General features: G+C 44.7%; 1 protein-coding gene across 2 annotated transcripts in view; it reads left to right on the top strand.

Moving 5' to 3' along the window:
• EGFLAM (EGF like, fibronectin type III and laminin G domains) overlaps nucleotides 1-12,883 on the top strand; it is a 563,129-nt gene that overhangs the window by 418,810 nt on the left and 131,436 nt on the right. For both annotated transcript variants that reach the window (XM_069221264.1, XM_069221268.1), the window contains exon 11: nucleotides 8,244-8,344. In XM_069221264.1, coding sequence (XP_069077365.1) covers nucleotides 8,244-8,344 — 101 coding nt within the window. The remainder of the gene's footprint in view (nucleotides 1-8,243; nucleotides 8,345-12,883) is intronic.

Here is a 12,883-nt window from a genome sequence, read left to right on the forward strand (position 1 = left end):
CCCAAAACACAACGTGGACACATCACAGAAAACAGAGCTGTTTTTTGTAAAGTGCCTAACTCTAGATTTTGGCCTCTAGCTCAGCTGGCAACTAGAGAAACCTACCAAAACTGTGCATTTTTGAAAACTAGAGACCTAGGGGAATCCAAGATGGGGTGACTTGTGGGGCTCTGACCAGGTTTTGTTACCCAGAATCCTTTGCAAACCTCAAAATTTGGCTAAAAAAACAAATTTTCCTCACATTTCGGTGACAGAAAGTTCTGGAATCTGAGAGGAGCCACAAATTTCCTTCCACCCAGCGTTCCCCCAAGTCTCCCGATAAAAATGGTACCTCACTTGTGTGGGTAGGCCTAGCGCCCGCGACAGGAAATGTCCCAAAACACAAAGTGGGCACATCCCATTTTTGGACAGAAAACAGAGCTGTTTTTTGCAAAGTGCCTACCTGTAGATTTTGGCCTCTAGCCCAGCCGGCACCTAGGGAAACCTACCAAACCTGTGCATTTTTGAAAACTAGAGACCTAGGGGAATCCAAGATGGGGTGACTTGTGGGGCTCTGACCAGGTTCTGTTACCCAGAATCCTTTGCAAACCTCAAAATTTGGCTAAAAAAACATATTTTCCTCACATTTCGGTGACAGAAAGTTCTGGAATCTAAGAGGAGCCACAAATTTCCTTCCACCCAGCGTTCCCTCAAGTCTCCCGATAAAAATGGTACCTCACTTGTGTGGGTAGGCCTAGCACCCGCGACAGGATATGCCCCAAAACACAACGTGGACACATCACAGAAAACAGAGCTGTTTTTTGCAAAGTGCCTACCTGTAGATTTTGGCCTCTAGCTCAGCCGGCACCTAGGGAAACCTACCAAACCTGTGCATTTTTTAAACCTAGAGACCTAGGGGAATCCAAGATGAGGTGACTTGTGGGGCTCTGACCAGGTTATGTTACCCAGAATCCTTTGCAAACCTCAAAATTTGGCTAAAAAAACACATGTTCCTCACATTTCTGTGACAGAAAGTTCTGAAATCTGAGAGGAGGCACCAATTTCCTTCCACTCAGCGATCCCCCAAGTCTCCCGATAAAAATGATACCTCACTTGTGTGGGTAGGCCTAACGCCCGCGACAGGAAATGCCCCAAAACGCAACGTGGACACATCCCTTTTTTTTAAAGAAAACAGAGCTGTTTTTTGCAAAGTGCCTACCTGTAGATTTTGGCCTCTAGCTCAGCCGGCACCTAGGGAAACCTACCACACCTGTGTATTTTTGAAAACTAGAGACCTAGGGGAATCCAAGATGGGGTGACTTGTGGGGCTCTGACCAGGTTCTGTTACCCAGAATCCTTTGCAAACCTCAAAATTTGGCTAAAAAAACATATTTTCCTCACATTTCGGTGACAGAAAGTTCTGGAATCTGAGAGGAGGCACATATTTCCTTCCACCCAGCGTTCCCCCAAGTCTCCCGATAAAAATGGTACCTCACTTGTGTGGGTAGGCCTACCGCCCGCGACAGGATATGCCCCAAAACACAACGTGGACACATTCCTTTTTTGGAAAGAAAACGGAGCTGTTTTTTGCAAAGTGCCTACTTGTAGATTTTGGCCTCTAGCTCAGCCGGAACCTAGGGAAACCTACCAAACCTGTGCATTTTTGAACACTAGAGACCTAGGGGAATCCAAGATGGGGTGACTTGTGGGGATCTGACCAGGTTCTGTTACCCAGAATCCTTTGCAAACCTAAATTTTTGGCTAAAAAAACACGTTTTCCTCACATTTTAGTGACAGAAAGTTCTGGAATCTGAGAGGAGCCACAAATTTCCTCCCACCCAGCGTTCCCCCAAGTCTCCCGATAAAAATGATACCTCACTTGTGTGGGTAGGCCTAGTGCCCGCGACAGGAAATGGCCCAAAACACAACGTGGACACATCACATTTTTTCATAGAAAACAGTTCCTACCAGTGGATTGTGGCCTCTAGCTCAGCCGGCACCTGGGGAAACCTAGCAAACCAGCGCATTTTTGAAAACTAGAAACCCAGGGGAATCCAAGATGGGGTGAATTGTGGGGCTCTGACCAGGTTTTGTTACCCAGAATCCTTTGCAAACCTCAAAATTTGGCAACAAAAACACGTTTTCCTCACATTTCGGTGACAAAAAGTTCTGGAATCTGAGAGGAGCCACAAATTTCCTTCCACCTAGCGTTCCCCCAAGTCTCCCGATAAAAATGATACCTCACTGGTGTGGGCTCACTGGTGTGGGTAGGCCTAGCGCCCGCAACAGGAAATGGCCCAAAACACAACGTGGACACATCACATTTTTTCATAGAAAACAGTGCCTACCTGTGGATTTTGGCCTCTAGCTCAGCCGGCCCCAGGGGGGGCAGAAATGGCCTAAAATAAATTTGTCCCCCCCCTAGGGAGCGACCCTTGCCTACAATGGGCTAAATACAATTTGCCCCTCAGGGGAGCGACCCTTGCCTAATGGGTCGCTCCCAATCTCTAAAAAAACACACAAAAAACAAAAAACAATTTGCCCAGGCGCCTAGAGGTTTCTGCCCCCCCTGGGGACAGATTGGCCTAATACCAGAAAATGGCCTAAAATAAATTTTCCCCCCCACCCCATCCCGGGGAGCGACCCTTGCCTACAAGGTCGCTCCCCTTGCGTGACGGCGCAAAAAAAAGATCCCTGGTGTCTAGTGGTTTCTGCCCCCCCTTGGGGGAAGATTGACCTAAAATCGGCCGATCTGCCCCCAAAGCGGGCAGAAATGGCCTAAATACAATTTGCCCCTCCAGGGGAGCGACCCTTGCCTAAGGGGACGCTCCCCATCTGTAAAACACAACAACAACAAAAATCCATGGTGCCTAGTGGTTTCTGCCCCCGTGGGGGCAGATCGGCCATAAAAAATAGGCTGATCTGCCCCCATGGGGGGGCAGAAATGGCCTAAAATAAATTTGCCCCCCAGGGGGAACGACCCTTGCCTAAGGGGTCGCGCCCCTTACGTGAAAAACAAACAAACAAACAAAAACTCCCTGGTGTCTAGTGGTTTCTGCCCCCCTTGCCATAAAAAATAGGCCAATCTGACCCCAAGGGGGGCAGAAATGGCCTAAATATAATTTCCCCCCTATGGGAGCGACCCTTGCCTAAGGGGTCGCTCCCCACACCTAAAACACAAAAGAAAACAAATAAGAAAACTAAAAAAACAAAAGTATCCCTGGTGTCTAGAGGTTTCTGCCCCCGGGGGGGGCAGAAAAGGCCTTAAAAAAAAATGCCCCCCTGGGAGCGACCCTTACCGAAGGGGTCGCTCCCTTTTTGTCACTTTCCACCCAAAAAAAACCATCCCTGGTGTTTAGTGGGGTTTCAAAAGCCGGATTGCAAGCAATCCGGCTTTTGAAACCCTGGGAGAGACTTCAAAGGGAAGGAAATACATTTCCTTCCCTTTGAAGCCCCTCCGGGCCTCCCCCACGTGATCGAAAGAGAAATGCTGAGCATTTCTCTTTCGATCGCGCTGTCAGCGCGATGGGGGAGGTTGTGTGATTGTCAGCACGCGCTCACGCGCTGACGTCACGTTGGGGTGGGTGGGGGGTCGGGGGTTGAAGGGGAAGGGATTCCCCTGTCATCCCTGACCTGGGGGGGTGGGGGCGGCCCTCGGGGGGAGCGCTAGCGCTTCTCCTGAGGGCAGCATTCAGGACGTAATGGTTACGTCCATGGCGCCACACGGGCTCTGCCATGGACGTAACCATTATGTCCGTGGCGGGGAAGGGGTTAAACTTAAAAAGAGATACTAACAGGGACTTATACATGGCCCTAGCAGGACTTTTAACAATTTTGAAAAATAGTCAAAATTCAAAAATCTGTTTTCTAAAGGTAATTTTGGAATTTAGTCATGTGATCAGGTATTGGCTGAGTAGTCCAGCAAATGCAAAGTCATAGACCCCACCGCTGATCCACCAATGTAGGAAGCTGGCTCTCTATATACTATATCAAAATGAGATATAGTATGCAGAGAGACAAGGGGTTCCCCAAGAGGCTTGACAGAGGCAATAATAGATAATACTGATGCTCTATTTGTGGTAGTGTGGTCGAGCAGTTAGGCTTATCAGACGGTAGTGTTAAGTATTTGTTGTACACACACAACCATAAGAGAAAACACACACTCAATGACTTAACTCCAGACCAATAGGTTTTTATATAGACCCGTTAGGTGCAGAAGTCAAACAGGAGCTAAAATAACGTGGGCGCCTATGGAGACAGGGGTACTCCGGTTCCGGTCTGCTTGCAGGTAAGTACCCGTGTGGTCACGGGGCAGACCAAGGGGGTTTAGACGAGCACTGGGGGGGCCCCAAGTAGGCACCAAACACGCACCCTCAACGGCATGGGGGCGGCCGGGTGCAGGGTACAAACAGGGCGCCGGGTTCCCAATGGAACTTAATGGGGGGGCCCTCAGGTGCTGTAGGCGAGGCAGAGGGGGTGCTTCTGAGGCAAGCCACAGACTGGACAGGGAGGAAGGCCACCTGCTTGTCACTGCTGCACTGGTGGTCAGTTTCCCTTGAGTCTGGCGGCTGCGGGTGCAGTGGTTTTCCAGACGTCGGATATCTTCGTCCCGGGCAGTCGCGGTCAGGGGGCTCCTCAGGATTCCCTTTACAGGCGGCGTCGGGGAGAGGTCAGCCCAGGGTGGACACTTGGTCGGAATCACCTGGGGGTCCTCTCTGGCTGGTTGGTTCCTCTGAACACGGGCCACGGGCGTCGGGTGCAGAGTAGTTTGGGACTCAAGGCTCTGGAGTGAGGTGGGAGTCCCTTTAAAGATGGTTGCTTTTTCTTCTTGTTGGACAGGTCCACTGTCCACAGGAGTTTCTTGGTCCTTGGTGATGCAGGCAGTCCCCTACAGGCTTTTGAGGAGTCGATGGCCCTATAGAACGCAGGGTCTTTGAAGCAGAAGACAGGCCGGTAGGGCTGGGGCCGAGTCAGTTGGTGTCTCCTTTTCTTCTCTGCGGGGTTTTGAGCTCAGCAGTCCTTCTTCTTTTCTTGAAGTCGTCAGGAATCTAAATCTCTTGGTTCAGGGAGCCATTAAATACAAGATTTAGGGGCATTTTTAGGGTTAGAGGGCAGTAGCCAATGGCTACTGGCCCTGAGCGTGACTACACCCTCCTTGAGCCCACTCCCTTTGGGGAGGGTGGCACATTCCTATCCCTATTGGTCCTAATCCTCCACAGCAAGATGGAGGATTTCTCCAGGAGGGGGACACTTCAGCTCTGGACACCATAGGGGTTGTCCTGGCTGAGGGGGTGACTCCTCCTTGTTTTTACTCATTATCTCTCTGGACTTGCTGCCAAACTTGGGGGCTTATTCTGGGAGCGGGCATTTCCACTAGCTGGAGGGCCCTGGGACACTGTAACATCAGGCCTGACCCTTTGAGGCTCACTGCTAGGTGTTACAGTTCCTGCACAGGGAGGTGTAAAGCACCTCCACCCAGTACAGGCTTTGTTTCTGACCACAGTGTGCACAAAGGCACTCACCCCATGTGGTTAGAAACTGGTCTGTAAGTGGCAGGCTGGTATAGACCGGTCAGTCCTACACTACCAGGCTGGCTGACATACAGGGGGAATCTCTAAGATGCCCTCTGTGTGCATTTTTCAATAAATCCCACACTGGCATCAGTGTGGGTTTATTGTGCTGAGAGGTTTGATACCCAAACTTCCCAGTATTCAGTGTAGGCATTATGGTGCTGGGGAGTTCGTAATGACGAACTCCCAGACCATATACTCAGTATAGCTACCCTGCATTTACAATGTCTAAGAATTGACTTAGACACTGTAGGGGCATATTGCTCAGGCAGCTATGCCCTCACCTGTGGTATAGTGCACCCTGCCTTAGGGCTGTACGGCCTGCTAGAGGGGTGACTTATCTATGCCACAGGCAGTGATTTGTGGGCATGGCACTCTGTGGGGAGTGCCAAGTCGACTTTGTCTTTTCTCCCCACCAGCACACACCAGCTGCAAAGCAGTGTGCATGTACTTACTGAGTGAGGGGTCCCTTAAGGTGGCATAATACATGCTGCAGCCCTTCGGGACCTTTCCTGACCACAGTACCCTTGATACCAGGGGCACCTTTTACAAGGGACTTAACTGTGTGCCAGGGCTGTGCCAATTGGGTAACAAAGGTACTGTTTTGGGGAAAGAACACTGGTGCTGCAGCCTGGTTAGCAACGTCCCAGCACACTTCCAATCAAAGCTGCCATTAACACTAGGCAAAAAGTGAGGGGTTAACACCACAGGCTTGGAAATGGAGAATTTCAGAAATATTGTGTGGAGTTTTATGGCTTATGTCACAGGAAATATTGAAAATGGTCTCAGTATTACAAAACAAAGGGTGCATCACTGCCTCCTTCATATAGTTATTTAACATGATTCAGAGGGCAATGTATAGTTGTCATCAGTGCTTAATTTGTAAATAAAAACGTACTGGTGCCCAAAAACCTACTCTTAAGCATGCGGCTCCTGCAATTAAATGTGGGAACACAGAATATTGAGTCAGCGTAATTCTGAAGCCATCTCGGGCCTCTAAATTCCATATACAGCCACTCCCTGCCTCTTCAGATCACTCTTGCAGCTTTCTACTTTCTCCCTTTGTGATGCTTTTTCGTTTTTCCATTCTCCTATCTTTCCCATATGTGTCTTTGCTCGCAGCAAATGCTTGAGGCAGAAGAATAAGCCCCGGCCCTCAAAAATAAGTGCTGGTGCTGAGCACCGGAAAAAACAAGCACAAATTAAGCACTGGTTGTCGTTCTAAATGAGGCTATACTAACTTTACTGACATGAGGAAGCAACTCTTCAAATCAATGTTCAACTAGAATTCAGGGATATTAGATAAATAAGCTAAATTGTGTAATAACAGATTGAGAAGATTAAGTGAATTCACGCATGCATATGTCACTTTTTTACCCACTAAAGTATAATTCTGTACCATGTCTGTTGTACCAACCTCCCCTCTCTGTAATAACTAAGGCCACCTCTAGATATTGCTCATGTAGGCCCGCACATTTGACTCCCTTCACTTAACCCTGCATGTACTGATGGTCAAGTAGCCACCAATTAGGCCTCAGTGATGTACCTAATGGCCCAGGTGGGTTCCGAATTAAGTACTCTCTACAGTGTGCCGCCCCATGAATCCAGTACTAGACTGTACAGGCAGCTAAGGATTGGCTCATTGGTGTAGCAGGTTCAGTTTTCATGTGCTAAACTTCTGACTACTCTAGAAGCTTTCATCAGTATTTATATAATTGACAAGATCTCGTGTGCCTGGCCTGGTTTCCCCCAGCCTAACAGCATATTAGTGTGGCTTTTCAGCTGACTTTTCCCCTCTCCAATTAGGTTTTTCAGTCAAATTGATTTTATTTTTATTGTTGTAATTAGAGAACACGAATAACATTATTATTAAAATAAAACCAGGTTCGGCCTTTACACTTTTCTTTTCTTTCTTTTCCAGAAGAATTACCGCAGAGAAACACAAGAGAAACAAGTTTAATTATTTGACTACAAAGCTAGAACACATTACATAGTGTGTAAAAGTAATGCAAGCAGGCAACTCTGCCCCAAGGTCTTACTTGTATACTGGGTAAAAAAGGGATGAAACTGCAGCTTTTCCCACATAAGCAAACGATGTAATCCTGAAAAAACACTTTACCTGCTTGTGTCTTATGTTCTTAATAGACATGATTGGGAACAGAAGTGATACATTTCTCAGAATGGCCATTACAAGCTTTTTAATTAATTACAACAAAAATATTTTTTAGCTCCGAAATAAATTGCTCAATACTTTAGCAAACCTTTTAATTGTCATAGTCTGACTGATATGCATATTGCAGTTTACTAACTTGCCCACCACTAGAACAGCTTTCCACTAGCAATCTTAGAAAGCGTATATCTTCATCTACAGTCAGTCTTTCCTCATGTTTTAATAATAATAAGAAATCATAATTGTTTAGGTTTCATTGGCTTGCATAGGTGATCTGATGCACATGACACATAATAAAACAACTTAATGACTTTGAATTGGTGTAGATGTTACAACTGGTAAGCTTTACCACCGCCAACAACCCTAATGCTTACGTTTCCACGTATTTTGTTATTCTGTGCATGTGTTTGTTATTTTTCATCACCAGAACTACCATCCACAATCTTTTACATAACCTATCCACCCAAAAAAGCTAGTGTCTTAATGTGTAATTCATTCAGTCATTTCCGATGTTACAATGACAGGCTGAAGCTGATGATGGCTTGCTGCTGTACTGTGGAGAGAATGAACATGGTCGCGGGGACTTCATGTCACTGGCCTTAATACGACGGAATCTCCAGTTTAGGTAAGGGTTTACCATGTTCCCTCGTTTTATCTTTTGCTGCTGACAAATTCATATGCCAGACAAGGCCTTCTTTATTGCAATCACCTAGTAAGACCCCTGCAGTGCAAGTCATTGTTAATCTGTTGCATGGTTGCAAGGTAAAATAAATACTACAATACAGATATAAAACTGGACGAGGAAGGCAGAGGAGCACTATTCTGGTAGTAAGCAGTACAAATACTGTAACAAAAGGTGGTAAATCAGTATCAACATCCCATCTCATAAAATGCTCTCTAGTCACCCCCTTCATCATCAGATGGCTTGTAGTAATTAGGAGCCAGATGTACATATATGTTGTTGCAAAATACTAGTCACATTTCACTGGCAGTACTTTTGTGAACACTAAATTATATTACAAAATCGCATATGTAATAATAGATCGGTTCCCAAGATAAGGACTAGGAGTGGGTCGCAATAAGACCTATTTCATTACTATTCATGAGGATCACTGCCAATTGGGACTTACTTCAATTGAATTCCATTACAGGGATTGTGGCCGGCTGGGGTCAGGAGACCACCATGTCTGTGATCGAACATAAATACAGTACACTTTTTGTTTTAAATGCAGACTGGCTTCCTTAGGGGGGCAGCATTAAAAAAACATTTTTTTAAAGTTTAAGAGTTGCCAGTTGTCCCCGGGCCACTGCCTACTTCCGAACTAACTTTGTTTTCATATTCACCAAGGAGAAGAGGTTCCAAGGTGATCCCTTGCCCTTTCAGAATGGGCTACCACCTCCTTTGGGGAGCTGGTAACTTATCAATGGTTTTTAACTGAAATTGTAGTCACACACCATTGAATCACAGTTTGGATTGGCACCCTTAACACACCCCTTCTAAATTGAAATTTGGTATACATTTCTAAATCCATTTTGTGATTTGGTAAGCACTTTTGAATTGTAAAATGGGCTTAGTACATACTAAAAAGGCATTAGAGGGTCACAAACCCTGTGATTAGCAAAGTGGCTTTGTACATCTGTCCTTAAGTTAGTAGCATCTAGAATTCGTAGAGTATAAGGGGTATAGACCTCATCAGTAAACACATTGGTAGGTAGGCCATTCTCTCTTTATTCTTTCAAGAATTTATGTAATGTCACTTCATGTGTAAATCTACAGAGGTTGATCTTAAAATCAACCAAATCCGCATTTCATGAAGGAGAAGAAGACAGCTGTACCTTTCATATGCTCTCTTTGGTTTGTGTTGTAGCCCTATCTGTGAGTCTTAAAAGTTTCCAAAGGTCACTTTCATTGCTCATTTCATGATCTTGCATGGGGGAATTCTATCTCAAATTGTTTTGTAGACCTCGTCCATTTTCCCGTTTTCTGTTGCCTCCTTATCTTGTGTCCAGATGTTTTGCTTCATCTTGTGAAAAAAAATGAAATTGGTCTAAACAAAATCTTACCTACACAAGACAACCACCTCTTTGCCTTCTAGATCAGAGTCAACTTCAGAATGACTAGTTATGGAGGACTGTGGCAGCGTCTGAGCCAGCAGCCTATAGTTTATATGTAGATAATAACATTGATATGAAAAAGAATACACTCCCCAGAGTCCTATAACCCTGGTAGTTTATTAAACCGTCTCTACTTATGAGCAGGCATTCCTTCCTGGTATTTCAGCAATTTTCCATCCAGCTCTTTGATATATCCTTCACCTTTTTGTTTTTTTTTGTATAACAAAAACAACAGAATGGTCCATGCGCACACTAAGAACTTCAAATCACCTACGAGTGCAGTTCATAGGTTCATTAATTGTTTCTAGACTTGCTTTGGATAATGGGCCATGTATATATGTGTCATACAGTTCATCTTCAATTATTTAATTATACCCAGGCTTCTGCCTTGGTAAATCCTTGACAGTGCAACTGCAAGTGATCTCCTGGTCTGTATGTGTGTGTGCTCTTCATTCTATTAACTTTTGATTTTCCAATGCGGCTTCCTCTGGGAAAAGAAGGACAGTACGATGGTGGACTATAATCACTTACAGAGAGGCTGGCACTTACACTATTTAATAGAATCTGAGCTACATTCAGACCGTCTGCAATACATTTTTTAAGAGGCTGTAAAAGAACACAATATGCAGCAGGAATTGCACCAGGGGCAGCTGGTAAATTTGAAGCAGGTAGGTGTACCAATCTGGGGTAATTGCACCAATCGAAAATAGTGCAGCAAACAAGCACAGATATGTGTACACAAAACATCTCTCAACAATGAAGTGCCCTAAATTTGGGGAGGCACCGAAAAAGAGTGATATTATGAAAGGAAATGTTGAAGTGGGAGACCAGAAGGTTTTGTACACTAGATGATGGTTTCCTGGAAAAGCAATCTGTTTCCACACAGCACAACAGTATAGTTCAATTGCCCCTATATATTCTTTATTGTTACATGTTATTGCTTACTATGAGTCACTGTCCAGCTTATGTGTAAAACTGAAACATGTTCTGCGCAAGATGCAAGGAGCCAATAAAAGATTTAGATCATAATTGCAAAGTATTTTACAACATAGTACAAGCATGTTCAGTCTCTGTAAGTTTAGTTATGCCAGTTACACAATAAGTTGCTTTTATGTTTGTCTGCCTTTCTCCTGTACAAAGTGGCTGTCCTGCAAAAAGCAACCTAGAAAGAGTTCAGTGAAAAACTATCTACAGTTCATCCCGTTAACGAGCTGTGAAGTTCATCAACAATGTCTAATGCAAACATTAAAACATAATGGATGCGCATTTAACTTCTTTCATTGTGGAAGGAGCCTAATTAGACTGGAAAAATGACTATTGGAATAGCTGCCAAGTTTTCAGATTGTATACATGTAACATTTACCGGGTTTCAGTTTACTTATGACTGACATTCACTGACCAAATGTGTGGCACTTAGAGTGACACTTTCTCGTGATTAAACCCAAGCAATGAAGTGCACACACACAGATAAATATCAGAAATGGCACTATTTTGATCAACAATAAGCTTTAACCCCATAGCTGCTGGGCCTCCCTCCCTCCCCCCAAGTGCTGAGCACTTTTTTGGGCTATTTGGGGTAGTTCGCACTTAGGCCTTGAGTCCACATAAGCTATCCAAGCCAAATTTGCGTCCTTTTTTCCCAACATCCTATGGATTCTAAAGGTACCCAGAGTTTGTGGGTTCCCAAGACCAAGAAATAAGGCAAAGTACAGCGAATTTTATTTTTTAATGGGAAAAAAGGGCTGCCAAAGAAGGCTTGTGGGTTTTCCCCTGAAAATGGCATCAACAAAGGGTTTGTGGTGCTAAAATCACTATCTTCCCAGCTTTCAGGAACAGGCAGATTTGAATCAGAAAACCACATATTTCAATACAATTTTACTGGGACATACCCCATTTTTACTACTTTTTTTTGCTTTCGGCCTGCTTCCAGTTAGTGACAGAAAAGGGTGTGAAACCAATGCTGTGTCCCGGAAAGCTAAACAGTTCTGAAATGTAGACAGAATTCTGAATTCACCCAGTGGTCATTTGTTTAGGTCCTATAAGGTTTTCCATCAGAAAATAACAGCTGAAATAAAAAGAATATTGAAATTGAGGTGAAAAAACTGCAATTTTTCTCCATGTTTTACTCTGTAACTATTTCCTGCAATGTCAGATTTTTTAAAGCAATATACCGTTACATCTGCTGGAGTCTTTTGGTTGCGGGGATAGTAGATTCACCAAGACCCCTAGGTACCCAGAGCCAATAAATGAGCTGCACCTTGCAATAGGTTTTCATTCTATACCGGGTATACAGCAATTCATTTGCTGAAAGATAAAGAGTGAAAAATAGGTATCAAGAAAACCTTTGTATTTCCAAAATGGGCACAAGTTAAGGTCTTGAGAAGCAGTGGTTATTTGCACATCTCTGAATTCCGGGGTGCCCATACTAGCATGTGAATTACAGGGCATTTCCCAAATACATGTCTTTTTTACACACTGTCTTACATTCGGAAGGAAAAATTTTACAGAAAGACAAGGAGCAATAACACGTGTTCTACTATTCTGTATTTCCCCAAGTCTCCCGATAAAAATGGTACCTCACTTGCATGGGTAGTCCTAATGCCAGTGACAGGAAACGCAACATGGACACATCACATTTTCCCAAAGAAAACAGCTGTTTTTTGCAAAGTGCCTAGCTGTGGAGTTTGGCCTCTAGCTCAACTGGCACCTAGGGAAACCTACCAAATCTGTGCATGTTTGAAAACTAGACACCTAGGGGGAATTCAAGATGGTGTGACTTGTGGGGCTCTCACCAGGTTCTGTTACCGAGAATCCTTTTCAAACCTCAATATTTGGCAAAAACTTTTTCCTCCCATTTCGGTAATAGAAAGTTCTGGAATCTGAGAGGAGCCACAAATTTCCTTCCACCCAGCGTTCCCCGAAGTCTCCTGATAAAAATAGTACCTCACTTGTGTGGGTAGGCCTAGTGCCCGCGACAGGAATAGATCACACAGAAGTCAATGCTGGTACTTACATGAGGGCAACTATTGACCCTGGGGTGATCCATTCC

This window comes from Pleurodeles waltl, chromosome 1_1, assembly GCF_031143425.1.
Source record: "Pleurodeles waltl isolate 20211129_DDA chromosome 1_1, aPleWal1.hap1.20221129, whole genome shotgun sequence".
In the NCBI taxonomy this organism is placed as follows: Eukaryota; Metazoa; Chordata; class Amphibia; order Caudata; family Salamandridae; genus Pleurodeles; species Pleurodeles waltl.